This window comes from Mugil cephalus, chromosome 3, assembly GCF_022458985.1.
Source record: "Mugil cephalus isolate CIBA_MC_2020 chromosome 3, CIBA_Mcephalus_1.1, whole genome shotgun sequence".
Lineage (NCBI taxonomy): Eukaryota > Metazoa > Chordata > Actinopteri > Mugiliformes > Mugilidae > Mugil > Mugil cephalus.
The window spans coordinates 12,420,165-12,437,783 of NC_061772.1; the positions used below are offsets into that span (position 1 = coordinate 12,420,165).

The 17,619-nt window shown below is 38.8% G+C and overlaps 3 protein-coding genes across 3 annotated transcripts; all 3 read left to right on the plus strand.

Annotated features, from left to right (window-relative positions):
* The first annotated feature begins 611 nt into the window (after window positions 1-611).
* LOC125005639 (leukotriene B4 receptor 1-like) lies at window positions 612-2,497 on the plus strand. The gene has a single exon (XM_047581111.1). The coding sequence runs from the start codon at window positions 794-796 to the stop codon at window positions 1,814-1,816; it is 1,023 nt and encodes a 340-aa protein (XP_047437067.1). The 5' UTR covers window positions 612-793; the 3' UTR covers window positions 1,817-2,497.
* Window positions 2,498-9,634: 7,137 nt separating this feature from the next.
* Window positions 9,635-13,973, plus strand: LOC125005604 (leukotriene B4 receptor 1-like). The gene is made up of 2 exons (XM_047581060.1): window positions 9,635-9,792; window positions 10,371-13,973. The coding sequence occupies exon 2, from the start codon at window positions 10,400-10,402 to the stop codon at window positions 11,417-11,419; it is 1,020 nt and encodes a 339-aa protein (XP_047437016.1). The 5' UTR covers window positions 9,635-9,792; window positions 10,371-10,399; the 3' UTR covers window positions 11,420-13,973.
* Window positions 13,974-14,876: 903 nt separating this feature from the next.
* LOC125005626 (leukotriene B4 receptor 1-like) lies at window positions 14,877-17,313 on the plus strand. Its single transcript, XM_047581085.1, has one exon. It carries the CDS (start codon window positions 14,877-14,879, stop codon window positions 15,843-15,845), a length of 969 nt encoding a protein of 322 aa, XP_047437041.1. The 3' UTR covers window positions 15,846-17,313.
* The last annotated feature ends 306 nt before the right edge of the window (window positions 17,314-17,619 follow it).

Here is a 17,619-nt window from a genome sequence, read left to right on the forward strand (position 1 = left end):
AATCAATTCATTAAACAAAAAGTTCACAGAAACACAAATTATGTTCAACACCGTGCCCACTGACAGAAAGGCATAAAAAAAAAATAGTGGCAAGAACACTTTGTTCTAGTTCTTTTAAAACAGGTTTCACAGATAGGAGATAGGAGTTTAGAATGAGTCAAGCCTGCAGGTTATTTTAAACAACAGGGGTCATAGTAAAATGAACTCCCGTCCATATAGATGACACCTTAAAGCGTAACTAGTTCATAGAGGTAACAGACTGACAAATCCAATGGCAACACTTTATGGGTGTTAATAGAATAACAAGGAGTCTGACTATTATGTCTGACTATTATTTGGCTTAAATAACATTATCTTAGTTCTGCTTACATTTAAAAGTAGTTTTGAGTCAGTGAGAGTGTGCTGCAATAGGTTAAAAAAATTACTGAGTCATCAAATGTCGTTGACATAAAATATAAAGATAATAGACGCCAAGGGCAAAAAACATGGGAAATGATGGTGTAAATCAAACACACAGATGAAGAGCAGTTAAAAAACAACTTAATTATGAAATACAAGTGCTGTGTGCAATGGAATCTGAGTTGGATATGGATATGTCCTGTAAATCACATGAGTGATGCTCAAATGATCTAACGGTCAGTTTATGTGGAACTTGTGGTTAATGCATGAATCAGTCTTGTGAAGAAATCCTGTCCCTGTGCAGTGTATAAATAAAGGGAAGTGAAGCCTTGCTTCTACAGTATTTTGTTTTGTTCATCATTCAGACACCACTGTGAGCACCTCCCATCGCAGCATGAACAATACAACTGAGCCCTCTCCTTCAGTGGCCCCTGAGGAGTTTGTTGGTGAGGTAGCAGTGGCTTGTGTGATCCTTGGCTTGTCCTTCCTGGTTGGAGCTCCGGGGAACCTGCTGGTGATCTGGACTATCCTGAGACACGTCAAGCAACGCTCTCATACTGTGGTACTGATCCTGCACCTGGCTGCTGCAGACCTGCTGGTCCTCATCACATTGCCTATTTGGATATACTCCCTGGCGGACACATGGGTGTTTGGAGTTGCGCTGTGCAAGACTCTGGGGTATGTCATCAACGCCTGCATGTACAGCAGCATCTTCTTCATCACCCTTATGAGTGTGGAGCGCTATCTAGCCATCTGTCGTCCATTTGTGATGATGCGCTGGAAGACCAAGAGCACTGTGAACAGATGTCTTTTACTTTTTTGGCTCCTTGCTTTCCTTCTTGGGATGCCTGCATTGTCCGGTACTACTGGTGAAACAAATGGAACTGAGCAGTGTCTATATAGGGAGTACACCTCTAAGACCCAAGAAATTATGTTTTTATGCATGGAGATTTTGGTGGGCTTTGTAATCCCTTTCACTGTTCTTAGTGTCTGTTATTCTCTAGTAGCTGTGCAGCTCAAGAAAATGAGGTTCAACTCAAAACAGAAATCTATGGTTCTTATTCACGCTGTGGTGATTGCTTTCACAGTGTGCTGGTTGCCTTACCACATTATCAACATTATTAATCTGGATTGCCGCCTGGGATCGGACATAGGACATGAATGTTTACCACAGAGTGTTACCCTTGGCTCTGGAGCCCTGGCTTTTATCAGCAGTTCAGTGAATCCTGTGTTATACGCCTTCCTTTCAAGAAGCTTCCGAGGGAATATGGAGGACTCAAAGCTAGTCAGGCTGTTCCGGGAAGTAACCGCTCAAACAAACAAACTCATGGACCTGTCAGCACAACAGGCGACTAACCAGGGGACAGCACATACACAGCAAGAGTTAGTGTGTATTCACACCAGGAATGTCCGATAGTTCACTTGCTTTGGTCCAGACCTTTTAAAAAAAACTTGGTTCGCTTTGTATTCACATTGCATTTTTTGACAAGCGGACCAACATTGTGAACAAACCCACATGTGTCCCATAGCTGCTCAATCAGGGCCGTATGCAGGGCCCAAAAAATACTGAGGTCATGAGTCAGAACTTCTAAGCGGTTACAGGGGCATGCTCCCCTGGAAAGTGTTTTAATTCCATTATTCAAATCTGTCCATTTTCAGAGTCTTAAGGAGCAAAAACATCATCATTATGACTTTTGATTGACCTTTCTTTTGTTTGTTATCAGAGAATATCACCCTCATCCTAATGATTTGCAAATGAATCCCATTTTAAAACTGGAGAATGAATTCAGCCTTTTTGTCCCTATCCTGTTTTCCCTTTAGTGAAGAATAAAAACACACACAGTCAAAATACTAAACTGACAATATGCCATTTAAATTATTTGTATTCAGATGTGTCAGAAATCTTAAAAAACCTTGAGGGCGGTGCAGAGCTTTTGAATATTTGAGGTAAAAATGGGGCATATTATTATTTTGAAAACCAGATGTTTCATTTTGTTTCTGCGCAAGACTTCCTGTCTCGCACACTCTGCTCTGTGCTGTGTTTCTGCGTTGTGCTCCGGCATCTGGTGTCTACCAGATATGTTCGGCCATAGACATAATAAAGAGTTACTGGAAAATAACTGTGTTGGCTTTATTTGTGTTCTTTGTCGAAATATATAAGGAGTGGCAGAGACAGATCAGTTTGGAAATACCTTCCACTTTACATGAAGTGGTTCTACCAGAAATAGTAAGATCTCTGGTTAACCAATAACTTAGTGATTTCTTCATATCAATAATACGGTAAGCAATATTAGTATCTTCTCTTCTAATTAAGACTTTTGATATCATCAGTCCTAAATATTTAACTTCAGATGCAACTCTAATAGAAGCAATAGAGGAGTCAGAGCTTGTATGAATAGGGAGCAGTTCACATTTTTTGATATTAAGAGATAGGACAGAAGCTTTGGAAAAAACTAAGATAATGCTGAGAGTTTTTTCTACCATTGATTTATCTTTTAAAAAGATGGCTGTATCATCCGCAAATTGACTTATTCTAAATTCCTTGTTAAGGATTGTTATTCCTTGTATGACACTGGAATTATTTTAAAAGTAATGTTAATAATTGTGTTGCAAGTATAAAAAGCTTTGGGGAAATGGGACATCCTTGTCGAATACCACGTGACACCATAAATCTAGGAGTCATTCCTGGGTTCAGAGAGACCGTGCTAATGATGTCAGTGTAAAGCATTTTAATGATGTCACAGAATTTACTTCCAAAGCCCAGAAAATGTATGCTGTTTTTGTTTTCAACAAAAAGGGATGTTCAATTGTATCAAAAGCCTTGAAAAAATCTAAAAACAATACATAACTGTCAGTTGCAATAAACTCTCCATAATCTAGCAGGTCAAGAGTCAATCTAGTATGATTGCGTATGTTTCTACCCTTCACAAAGGCTGATCGGCTCTCATCAACTAATTTTGATAACCCCATGTCTAATCTATTGGAATATACATGAGTTAACAACTTGTAATCATTACACAGCAAGGTTATCAGCCTCCAATTATCTAGCAGCAGGTTATCCTTATTGGGCTTTGGGATCAAGGTGATAATACCCCGTTTCATGGTAGGGGACAGATGACCATTCCAGAAATGTATATTAAATTCCACTGTTAACTCATCATGTCCTGGCGACTTTCCTTTTGACATCAGTCCAATTGCAACATCTAATTCTTCTATTCTAGGCTCCTCCTCCATACATTGTCTAAAATGTTCATCAATTATTTTGTTACAATCCCTCATTTTATCAAAAAAAGTTTGTCAATCAACAAGTGAAAATTTTGATGTATGTAACTTGTTATAAAAAATATCTTATTTCCTCATTGACTTCATCTTGGTTGTCAGTGCTAGTATTATTAATAAGTAGCCTATTAATTCATTTATTTATTTTTTAATTTTTCAAGGCTGAAGAAGTAGGAAGTATTTTTTTTTTTTATATTGTCCAGTTGATTTTGCAGATTATTTAATTCGACTTGTTCTTCTAAAGGTAGGTCTGTTTTTTGACACAAAGTATTCACAACACTAATAAGATCTTGTTGTTGTTTTTTCCTAACTTCAGATATGTATTTACTTGTTTTAATGGCAACTTATTTAATTTTAAATGTAAACCACTCCCATTTACTCAAGGATGACATTTCTAATTGATTAATTTCTGGTTTCATTGCAGAACTCCTCATTGTCAAGGAGGCTACTATTGAATTTCCATAAAGAGTTAAATATGGGCTCAATCCCACCCAGTCGGACGGATTGAAACAGCGCAATGACCAGTTATTGGTGATACTGATATGTCACATTTTAATACCCCATTTATTAGGATGATAGATATTAACCAAAAGTCTAAACGTGGGTCACTTTCCAACTCTCTATCAGCCTACTCAGAGAAGAACACAGTTGTTTGTTCTGTGCTCTTCTGTTGAGCCATATATACAGATTAAGACAAAATTAGCGGCATAGTACTCAATCGCCAACATTAACCAATGTCCATGGATGTCACTTGTGCGGTTAATTATATTTCCAGAAAATCTGTTGAACAGGATCATTACTCTAGCTGAGTGTGAAGTCCCATAACCGAAGGAAACATGGTCTCCCCATTGCTCTTTCCAAAAATTGGTATCCGCCTCCACTGAATGAGTCTATTACTTTTTTGCTCCTTACACAAAAGACAAGATGCCTTATGCTTTACATTGTTTTTTTAATCCCCTAGTATTTAAAGAAAGAAAAGATAACATTCACTTAATAAACAGGTGTGTGTGAAGAACATGATGCGCAGGAATGAGTAAAATGGGATCCACACGACTGTTGTCATGAGGGCATAACCTTCTTTCAGGAAAGCTCTCTTCCCCTTCTTCCTTGCCTCCTGGACCAGTGGTCACAGCTTGGAACAAGCCTTCCTATCTTCCTTAGAGAAGTCCTCTCTAAAACGAATATGCATTTCCCTACACACTTGTGCTTCTTTCGATCTTTTCCAAACTTCTTCCCGAACGGTTCTCATCCCGAATTGAGTTTTTCTCGCCATCTGAGTGAAAAAAAGCACAATTCAGAATTAGTTATTTTTCTCATACTCTGTAAAGATTACTTTAAACTAAAGGCTGACAGGCTTTGATAACACTCATGGTTCTTAAAGATTTAAGAAATTCACCCCAAGGACACAATGGCAGGACATAAAAAATGTTTCTCACCTGCATCACAATCACGCCACAGCTAGTTCCATCCCTCTGTATTGTGTGAGCAATAGCAGCAGGCTTCCAGGGTATGTTTAACCAATCCCTTCTTCCCATTAGATTGAATCGTGTTCTGAAATAATTACTGTCACAAAATATGTGCACTGTTACTGTTTGTAAGCATGTCAAATATATATTTATTTTCTCTATGTTATTATTTGGAATAATTTATTAGGTTATAAAAAGTGTTTGTCAGAGTGCTGCAATCAAGGGCACTGCTAGAAACTATTACATTCATTTTTTTCACAGGGGTGTTTTACTCACAACAAACTTCCAGTGGCTGCGATGCACATTCACACATCCGACAATGCCATCGTAGTGGTTGAAGTTCACCTATAATATGAGATATTAATCTTAAGTTTTGCAGTAACCATTATTAGTCTGTTTTCATAAATTTACCAATGGGGCTGATACAGCCATTATTTTATTGAGTTTAGTCGTACTTATATTTCTTAAACTTTGTCTTAAAACTTGCTGGGTTTCTCCAAACAGAATAACACCCATAATGAAGGAGTCTAGCAGGTACAGTTGATTTGAACCCGTCTTCTTCAGAATGATGTGAATGTAGAAATCTATTGTCTGAAATACAAAAATCCAATTACAAAAAAACTAAAAATTGTTGTTTACATTATGAGAAGTTACTTTAATGGGACGTGTAATGGAATTAATATTTGTTTACCTCACCATTAAGGAGACTGTGAGGTCTCGGTGAGAGGAAATCTATGTGTCGTGGACAGATAGACAAATTGTCATATGATTTCATGGCTGCAACGACAATCTCTGTTTCTCTCCTATTCCACAGTATGTTTATCTACAGTAGTTTATAAAAGAAAAGAAAATACTTATTACATATTTTCATATGCACCAAATAAATTGAAGGGGAGAAGAGATCAAAATAATACATTGGCCAGTAGGTGTCTACTTGAGCTCTGACAGTGATTTATCACATACCTCCGAACGTAGTGTATCAGCACTGGTTTGAAGTGTGGTGGCATCTCCCTCTGCAGCCTTTTCCAGGGTTTCATCAGGAATGACAGATGATTTCAAGACATTGCTCAGCAGACCCGATTCACTATTGTGAACATTTCCTTGTATGAGCCCTTCCTTTTAATTCACTTTTATCTTCTCAGTTGTAGCCTTAGGAGCTGGCTTTCTGTTGCCCTTTCTTGAATTCTGTCAGGGTTGGAGGAAGGGTCTATGGCCTTGTTTGAGTTTATTGCTCCATTTTTATGATCATCACTTTTGACACAGCCTTTGCTCTTCTTTTTCACCTTCCTCTGTTTAGGGACTGGCATCGTGTCTGGAGCAGTGTAGTATTTGGACTGCCCAACTTCCACTTCTGGCTGATCCTTTTTGGCCCATTTTTCCTCTAACAGCTTTATATCCATGAATGTCTGAGGCTTTGTAATGAGACGATCTGGCAAGTTGTGTTTCATTATGCTCAATATATTTATACTGTAGGGTTCTGTACATGGTTCGGATGAGGGTCCCAGGTCGCAGTTGTTTTTTTTTTTTTTTCCTTAAGATGTGGTGTTTTACTATTCCAAACCATTGTTCGACATGACAATTTGTCTCCCTTGTTTTTTCAGTCCTTTCCTCTACCAACTCTTCATCTTTATCTTTCTGATCAACACACTCATCACTGAAGTCCTATCAGTTATCAGTCCACCTTTTATAAACTGTACATTTGTGCTGAGGATTTTCCCATCCTGAGGAGACATGCCCTAAAGTTTGCATCTCTGTTTGGGACAATGTTCTGCTGTGAACAGTTCTTTTCAAAACTGACTCTTGCAAAGACTCGGTTCTGCTCAATACTGACTGACTCAAACTTTGAAAACCAGCTTTGAGTAGCATCATCACTGCCAGCTGACATCGGACGCCTCGCCAAAGAGAAACAGTTCCAGCCCTCGCATTGGGTGAGTCTGACATGCGTAGAAATGCAGCAATCATGAGACTTGGTAACACAGTGGTTATAGACTTTTTTCTGTCTTTTTTTGCATCCCTAGGTATGTGTTCATAATTGTATGGCCCTTGGAGGACCTGATAAAAATTGAAATGGCCCTTGGTATGAAAAAGATTCCCCACCTCTGACCTAGACGGTGGACTGTGTCCACAGCATCTCACAGCCTATCCACGGACATCGGCATGACTCGTGTAAGTATTCCAATGACTGTTTCTCTTGTGTTTTCTCCACCCTTTTCTGGTAGACCAGTTAGTCTCAGGTTCCATCTCCTCGTATATCGAGACTAATCCTTAGCTGCGTTCGTAAGTTCACTGTGTTCCAGTTGAAACTCGTCCATCTTTTTTTTTTTTTTTTTAGCAGAAAAACTTCTTGTTTGTTGTCTCTTGTCGCCATAGCATTAGCTTCCATGCGCTTGTCAAAGCTTTTTTATAGTTCAGTCTGTTCATCCATGGTTCCGGTCAGAGCCTGTATTGCGTGGAGAATGGTGTCGCTGATGACCACTTCCTCCCCGTTGTTATCTTTCCCCTTCATCTTCTTAGGGTTTGGGCTGTTAATTGGAGTATGAGTTGGATAACGAAACTACTTTTTGTGGAAGATCTCTCGCCCGCCTCTATGCCCGTGATGTCACTGTCATCACAGAGACGTGGAAGGCAGATAAATTGAAACTATGGTCGGACATATTAGCATCCACGTCTTTCTCAAAAACTTCAAATAAACTTGAAAAATTACCTAAAACTTTCGTGAAGTAGTACACAGAGTTAAATATTAATGGGGTTAGCGGCTTGTTGCAAAAACAAATACTATTTAGGCCAAAACAAACTTTTTTAAACAGAGCCTGCAATAATGCTGCTTTTCACTCCCATCTCGGATCCTCCCCCCATAGATATACATCTATGCTATGGGCCGAACATATCTTGCAGGCAGAACACATCTGGGACACATTTATAACAGGTTCAAGATCATAAATTGAGAAATCAAGACTGAATAAACGTTTCATTTTCAATCGAAGACGTCGCTAACATATCAATCGAAAAATGACTGTTGAACCGATGGAAATTGATGACCGTTACTGACGAAGTTAACCAAAATTAAACATTGAATCAATGTTTCCTTGCTATCTGAGTAGAGTAGTACGCTGGGCTGCAATAAAAAATATTCCCACATGAAAATGATTTTTTTTTCTCACTCGTCTACTCTCCACCTGCATGTACTGACTCACTAATATAGGGATAACATTCTTGGTGTCCGACTTGTGTGTGGTAGTTATCATGGAGACAGTGCCTGTTGTTGATGTAGTGCAGCACGTATGCCCAAACTCTCAAGCTACTGATTTCAAATCTTCAAATATAAAATCACCTGACGGTTTTGTGGGAGACCAAGATCATCGTCCTGCAGTCATTTTCACTGCATTTACACTATTTTAAAATTGATGGATTGATCGTTGTTATTTTTCCCCTTCATCTTCTTGGGGTTTGGGCTGTTAATTGTATGAGTATGAGTTGGATAACGAAACTACTTTTTGTGGAAGATCTCTCGCCTGCCTCTATGCCCGTGATGTCACTGTCATCACATAACTCGTGGAAGGCAGATAAATTGTAGCTATGGTCGGACATATTAGCATCCACGTCTTTCTCAAAAACCTCAAATAAACAGTGCATTTTTTTCTGTGCCTACGTTGACCCATGGCTTATTCTTGGTATAAAACAGAAATGAATGAATGAATGAATGAATGAATGAATGAAATGACTGATGACCGATCACAACATTTTTTGGAACTTTTTTGTTCATGCTATAGCAGTTAGCATCGATCACACGTTTTTGTTTTTTTTCTTGTTTTTGCGGACAAAACTGTTGCTTGTTTTTCCTTTGGACACCTGCGGCGAATGGATTAAGTTCGTTTAACTTCAAGGCCGCCGTTAGTTGATGGATTTATTTGCATTTAATTACATTGTTTATGACACTGAATTTAATTTGTCAAAAATGCTGATCTGAATAAACCTGAAGGTGTGAAACCCCAGCACAGCAGCAATCTGTGCTGATTTATTCTTTATAATTTACATTGAAATGATGGTGTAAATCAAACACACAGATGAAGAGCAATTAAAAAACAAACAGAGTTGGAAGAGGAAATGACACAATTACTGTAAATCACAGTCATCACAGGACTTCACACACTCTAAGGCAGGGTACAGCCTGGATCTCAAGGACGTAGAACTGAAAGTGAAAGCATATTGTCAGCCTGGTAGCTTTTAATCCATAGAAAGATGAATGTAATAATGCACTGGTCTTCATATCAGAATCAATCAATAAATAGAATTATCAAACAAATGAACAATGTGGAGTCATTTTGGCGACTTGGGAATGTTTAGGGACTGTAATCATTAATTATTCATATGGTCACCACCCATTCAACTGCTGGAGATGACAAAGTCCATAGTTAAGTGGTGTGGGAGCCTTTAGTCATAAATGTTAGTGAGAGAAGAATGAGGTCATGTCAGTTGGACTATCGTTGTAGATAGTGTCGAGATTTTTTGTTTTATTTTTCCAAGAAACCTAATTGTTCGTTTGCCAACCACAAGGTGTTAGTGTTAGCTGTCTGTGTCTGTTGGAAAAACAATGTTATATCATGTTTTTATGAAAGTACAAAAGGTGATTCAATATATCGACATAAGAGTAAGTACATTTCCTTCATTTGGTTTAGTTGTTTATTTTAATAGTGTGAAGGGAACTCACAAATGGAGAATTTCATTGCTCAGTGTAACCTTTGCCGTGTATATGACAGTAAACTTGAATGTGAATCTTGAATCCTTCTGATTTTGATAGTGAAAACTCATATTGACTAATTGATTGTGTACTTATTTACTTGACTCAGCTGGAGGGAATCTGACACTGACACTGATTTAGATTTATATAATAACTACGAAAGATCCTTTTGTTCACCATGCAATAATATGTGTGCCTGGCTTGTTCTCCAATAGAAATGGGTAATATAGTTTCTCACCAAGTCATGGACAAAACTGTATTCTCTTAACATTGTGAGCTTATTATCATGTCATCATTAACACAGTTGGAACTATGATATGTCCTTTAAATCACATGAGTGAAGCTCAAATGATCTAATGGTCAGTTTATGTGGAACTCGTGGTTCATGCATGGATCAGTCTTGTGAAGAAACCCTGTCCCTGTGCAGTGTATAAATAAAGGGAAGTGAAGCCTTGTTTCTACAGCATTTTGTTTTGTTCATCATTCAGGCACCACTGTGAGCACATACGATCGCAGCATGAACAATATAACTGAGCCCTCTCCTTCAGTGGCCCCTGAGGAGTCTGTTGGTGAGGTAGCAGTGGCTTGTGTGATCCTTGGCTTGTCCTTCCTGGTTGGAGCGCCGGGGAACCTGCTGGTGATCTGGACTATCCTGAGACACGTCAAGCAACGCTCTCATACTGTGGTACTGATCCTGCACCTGGCTGCTGCAGACCTGCTGGTCCTCATCACATTGCCTATTTGGATATACTCCCTGGCGGACACATGGGTGTTTGGAGTAGCACTGTGCAAGATTTTGGCATATGTCATCAATGCCTGCATGTACAGCAGCATCTTCTTCATCACCCTTATGAGTGTGGAGCGCTATGTAGCCATCTGTCGTCCATTTGTGATGATGCGCTGGAAGTCCAACAGCACCATGAACAGATGTCTTGTACTTTTTTGGCTCCTTGCTTTCCTTCTTGGAGTGCCTGCATTGGAGAGTCGTACTGTTGATGAACGTAACGAAACTAAGCGGTGTCATTATAAGGACTGCACCTCTAACAATCAAGGAATTATTAACCTATGTCTTCAGGTTTTGGTGGGCTTTGTAATCCCTTTCACTGTTCTTAGTGTCTGTTACTCTCTAGTAGCTGTGCAGCTCAAGAAAATGAGGTTCAACTCAAAACAGAAATCTATGGTTCTTATTCACGCTGTGGTGATTGCTTTTACAGTGTGCTGGTTGCCTTTCCACATTATCAACATTATTAATCTGGTTTGCTGCCTGCATTCGGACATAGGACATGAATGTGTACCTCAGAGTGTTGTCCTTGGCTCTGGAGCCCTGGCTTTCATCAGCAGTTCAGTGAATCCTGTGTTATACGCCTTCCTTTCAAGAAGCTTCCAAGGGAATATGAAGGACTCAAGGCTAGTCAGGCTGTTCAGGGAAGTAACCACTCAAACAAACAAACTCATGGACCTGGCAGCACAACAGGAGACTGGCCAGGGGACAACAATTACAAAGGAGGAGTTGCTGTGTGACTCCCTATGTAAATAATACTCTGAATCTTTGAAACTGTGATGCCTAAGAAAATGTGTTTTATGCAGTTAATACATGGTTGCAACAATAAGGATCATAGTAAAACGAACTCCTTTTTCCAGCATCAGTCCATATAGATGACACCTTGAGGCGTAACTAGTTCATAGAGCTAACAGACTGACAAATCCAATGGCAACACTTTATGGGTGTTAATAGAACAACAAGGAGCCTGACTATTATTTGGCTCAAATAACATTATCTTAGTTCTGCTTACATTTAAAAGTAGTTTTTGGTCAGTGAGAGTGTGCTGCAATAGGTCAAAACCATCGAGTCATCAAATGTCATTGACATAAAATATGAAGATAATAGACAGCAAAATAGTCCCTCAGGTAACTACCTTTTCGTGACCAGCTCAATTGGACATGTTTCACACATTTGTTTAACCCTTGTATGGTATTCGGGTCAAATTGACCCATTTCAGATTTTTACAAAAAGAAAAATGGTACAAGTATACATTTTTCTACCTGAAACTCAATGGCCTTAGCTTATTTTCTGTGATAAACATTTATAAACAAACAAACAAACAAACAAAAAAATAGCACACATGCTACTATACCCCACACATTTACATCCTTCATATGGTCTTCAGGTCAATTTGACCCGCATACACAGAGACAGACAGGTGGTACCAGTGGGTGGACCGGCTTCCCTGTCTTTATAACCCTGGGCCCAATGTAACTGTGGACGAAAGGCTTGTGGGGATTAGAGGCCACTGCCCTTTCAGGCAGTATATGCCCTCAAAACCAGCAAGGTATTGCATCAGAATCTGGGCTGCCTGTGATGCTGTTTCATCTTATGCGTGGAACATGCAAATTTATACAGGGAAGGCGTAAGGAGGAGCTGCTGAAAGAAACCAGGGGACACAAGTGGTGCTAGATATGTCACAAGGCTTCAGTGGCCACAACGTTACCTGTGACAATTTTTTCACATTGTACAGCCTGGGACAGGAGCTTTTTGAAAGAAAGCTGATAATGGTTAGAACAGTTTGGAAAAATAGGACGGAGCTTCCACCTTAGGTTCAAACTATGAAGAAAAGGCCAGTCCATTCCTCCAACTTCATGTTCACAGCCAACACTGCCCTGGTATCTTACAAACCAAAAAAAGGAAAAAAAATGTGGTGCTCATGAGCACTCTACACAGGGACGTAGCCTGAGGTCATACTTGACTACAATGCTTACCTTATGACAAAAATAGTAGTCACGCTTCCATTGTTAATTGTGTTCTAGTAGAGACTGATTGCAATCATTAAACATGTATGTTATTTCAATTGTTTGAAATTGAGATAAAGACAATATATGTTAATGGTTTATGAAGTAAAATTTTATATTAGAATTGTTTTTAACATCCCAAATGTGTCCCGGGTAAATTTGACCCGAGGGATACCAGAGGGTCCTAAAGGTGAAGACCATACAAGGGTTAAATAACTATGTGGACGGCTAGTCACTTCGCAACATTGCTTGATAAACTAGCCAACAATCATAAGTGCAAAAAACATGGTAGTAGACATTATTCATCACTGTACGTCATCCATTGGTTGAACTCATTTTATTAGTAATGTTACATCAACTCATCAGACCACTTCACTTATCCACATTAAGTAATGTGACAAATAAACAGTAAATTCTTATAGTAGTAAAACTGTGGTGGGAAGTGGCCTGTGTTCATTTTAGAAATTAACAGATTATTCTGAGCTGTATAAATCTGTTCTTTTGGTGAACTCTGTAAATCTTAACCACCATGAAACTGTGTCTACTTCAGGTTTTAGTTCCTCTCCTCCTCTCAGAGCTTCCAAAGGGGTAGACTGAGCATCGGCATCAGTCAAAACAACAGACATGGTTTAAGTTGCTGAGGGTTTAGGTAATCATGTGAACTTTAACCCATACTTCAAAGTACAGCTAACGACAGAGAAAAAGCAAATGTGTTTTGAATTATTGAATATTTGATCTTAATGGATATGACTACCTTATTTGCATTTATCTACATACATTTTCTGTGGTGTTAGTTGATGGATTTATTTGCATTTAATTACATTGTTTATGACACTGAATTTAATTTGTCAAAAATGCTGATCTGAATATATCTGAAGGTGTGAAACCCCAGCACAGCAGCAATCTGTGCTGATTTATTCTTTATAATTTACATTGAAATGATGGTGTAAATCAAACACACAGTTGAAGAGCAATTTAAAAAACAACTTAATTATGAAATACAAGTGCTGTGTGCAATGGAATCCGAGTTGGAAGAGGAAATGACACAATTACTGTAAATCACAGTCATCACAGGACTTCACACACTCTAAGGCAGGGTACAGCCTGGATCTCAAGGACGTAGAACTGAAAGTGAAAGCATATTGTACTCCTGGTAACTTTTAATCCATAGAAAGATGAATGTAATAATGCACTGGTCTTCATATCAGAATCAATCAATAAAAAGAATTATCAAACAAATGAACAATGTGGAGTCATTTTGACAACTTGGGAATGTTTAGGGACTGTAATCATTAATTATTCATATGGTCACCACCCATTCAACTGCTGACAAAGACCATAGTAAAGAGGTGTGGAAGTGCGGGAACAAATTCCCTGTAAATGTTACTAAGAGAAGAATGAGGAGATGATTCTGACGTCCCTTTCAGGTCAGTTGGACTTTCGCAGTAGATAGTGTCAAGAGATTTCTTTTTTGTTTTCCAAGAAACCTAATTGTTTGTTTGCCAACCACAAGGTGTTAGTGTTAGCAGTCTGTTGGAAAAACAATTTTATATCATATTTTTATGAGAGTACAAAAGGTGATTCAACATATCGACATAAGAGTAAGTATATGTCCTTCATTTTAGTTTAGTTGTTTGTTTTAATAGTGTGAAGGGAACTCGCAAATGAAGAATTTCATTGCTCAGTGTAACCTTTGCCGTGTATATGACAGTAAACTTGTGAATCTTGAATCTTACTGATTTTGATAGTGAAAACTCATATTGACTAATTGATTGTGTACTTATTTACTTGACTCAGGTGGAGGGAATCTGACATTGACACTGATTTAGATTTACATAAAACAACTACGAAAGATCCTTTTGTTCACCATGCAATACTATGTGTGCCTGGGTTGTTCTCCAATAGAAATGGGTAATATAGTTTCTGACCAAGTCATGGACAAAACTGTATTCTTTTAATATTATGAGCATATTATCAAATCATCATTAACACAGTTGGAACTATGATATGTCCTTTAAATCACATGAGTGAAGCTCAAATGACCTAATGGTCAGTTTATGTGGAACTTGTGGTTCATGCATGGATCAGTCTTGTGAAGAAACCCTGTCCCTGTGCAGTGTATAAATAAAGGGAAGTAAAGCCTTGTTTCTACAGCATTTTGTTTTGTTCATCATTCAGGCACCACTGTGAGCACATACGATCGCAGCATGAACAATATAACTGAGCCCTCTCCTTCAGTAGCCCCTGAGGAGTCTGTTGGTGAGGTAGCAGTGGCTTGTGTGATCCTTGGCTTGTCCTTCCTGGTTGGAGCTCCGGGGAACCTGCTGGTGATCTGGACTATCCTGAGACACGTCAAGCAACGCTCTCATACTGTGGTACTGATCCTGCACCTGGCTGCTGCAGACCTGCTGGTCCTCATCACATTGCCTATTTGGATATACTCCCTGGCGGACACATGGGTGTTTGGAGTTGCACTGTGCAAGACTTTGGGGTATGTCATCAACGCCTGCATGTACAGCAGCATCTTCTTCATCACCCTTATGAGTGTGGAGCGCTATGTAGCCATCTGTCGTCCATTTGTGATGATGCGCTGGAAGACCAACAGCACCATGACCAGATGTCTTGTACTTTTATGGCTCCTTGCTTTCGTTCTTGGGATGCCTGCGCTGGAGATTCGTACTGTTGATGAACATAACGAAACTAAGCGGTGTCATTATGAGGGCTGCACCGCTAAGAAAAAAGGAATTATTAACCTATGTCTTCAGGTTTTGGTGGGCTTTGTAATCCCTTTCACTGTTCTTAGTGTCTGTTACTCTCTAATAGCTGTGCAGCTCAAGAAAATGAGTTACAACTCAAAACAGAAATCTATGGTTCTTATTCACGCTGTGGTGATTGCTTTCACAGTGTGCTGGTTGCCTTTCCACATTATCAACATTATTAATCTGATCTGCTGCCAGCGATCGGACATAGGACATGAATGTGTACCACAGAGTGTTATCCTGAGCTCTGGAGCCCTGGCTTTCATCAGCAGTTCAGTGAATCCTGTGTTATACGCCTTCCTTTCAAGAAGCTTCCAAGGGAATATGAAGGACTCAAGGCTAGTCAGGCTGTTCAGGGAAGTAACCACTCAAACAAACAAACTCATGGACCTGGCAGTACAACAGCAGACTGGCTAGGGGGCAGCAGTTACAAAGGAAGAGTTGCTGTGTGACTCCCTATGTAAATAATACTCTGAATCTTTGAAACTGTGATGCCTAAGAAAATGTGTTATATGCAGTTAATTCATGGTTGCAACAATAAGGATCATAGTAAAACGAACTCCTTTTTCCAGCATCAGTCCATATAGATGACACCTTGAGGCGTAACTAGTTCATAGAGCTAACAGACTGACAAATCCAATGGCAACACTTTATGGGTGTTAATAGAACAACAAGGAGCCTGACTATTATTTTGCTCAAATAACATTATCTTAGTTCTGCTTACATTTAAAAGTAGTTTCTGGTCAGTGAGAGTGTGCTGCAATAGGTCAAAACCATCGAGTCATCAAATGACATTGACATAAAATATGAAGATAATAGACAGCAAAATAGTCCCTCAGGTAACTACCTTTTCGTGACCAGCTCAATTGGACATGTTTCACACATTTGTTTAAATAACTATGTGGACGGCTAGTCACTTCGCAACATTGCTTGATAAACTAGTCAACAATCATAAGTGCAAAAAACATGGTAGTAGACATTATTCATCACTGTACGTCATCCATTGGTTGAACTCATTTTATTAGTAATGTTACATCAAGTCATCAGACCACTTCACTTATCCACATTAAGTAATGTGACATATAAACAGTAAATTCTTATAGTAGTAAAACTGTGGTGGGAAGTGGCCTGTGTTCATTTTAGAAATTAACAGATTATTCTGAGCTGTATAAATGTGTTCTTTTGGTGAACTCTGTAAATCTTAACCACCATGAAACTGCGTCTACTTCGGGTTTTAGTTCCTCTCCTCCTCTCAGAGCTTCCAAAGGGGTAGACTGAGCATCGGCATCAGTCAAAACAACAGACATGGTTTAAGCTGCTGAGGGTTTAGGTAATCATGTGAACTTTAACCCATACTTCAAAGTACAGCTAACGACAGAGAAAAAGCAAATGTGTTTTGAATTATTGAATATTTGATCTTAATGGATATGACTACCTTATTTGCATTTATCTACATACATTTCCTGTGGTGTTAGTTGATGGATTTATTTGTATTTAATTACATTGTTTATGACACTGAATTTAATTTGTCAAAAATGCTGATCTGAATAAACCTGAAGGTGTGAAACCCCAGCACAGCAGCAATCTGTGCTGATTTATTCTTTATAATTTACATTGAAATGATGGTGTAAATCAAACACACAAATGAAGAGCAATTAAAAAATAATTTAATTATGAAATACAAGTGCTGTGTGCAATGGAATCCGAGTTGGAAGAGGAAATGACACAATTACTGTAAATCACAGGACTCCACACAGCCTGCTTTCTCAAGGATGTAGAACTGAAAGTGAAAGCATATTGTACTCCTGGTAGCTTTTAATCCATAGAAAGATGAATGTAATGATGCACTGGTCTTCATATCAGAATCAATCAATAAAAGGAATTATCAAACAAATGAACAATGTGGAGTCATTTTGACAACTTGGGAATGTTTAGGAATTGTAATCATTAATTATTCATATGGTCACCACCCATTCAATTGCTGACAAAGACCATAGTAAAGAGGTGTGGGAGTACAGGAACAAATTCCCTGTAAATGTTACTAAGAGAAGAATGATGAGATGATTCTGACGTCCCTTTCAGGTCAGTTGGACTTTCGCAGTAGATAGTGTCAAGAGATTTTTTTGTTTTCCAAGAAACCTAATTGTTCGTTTGCCAACCACAAGGTGTTAGTGTTAGCTGTCAGTGTCTG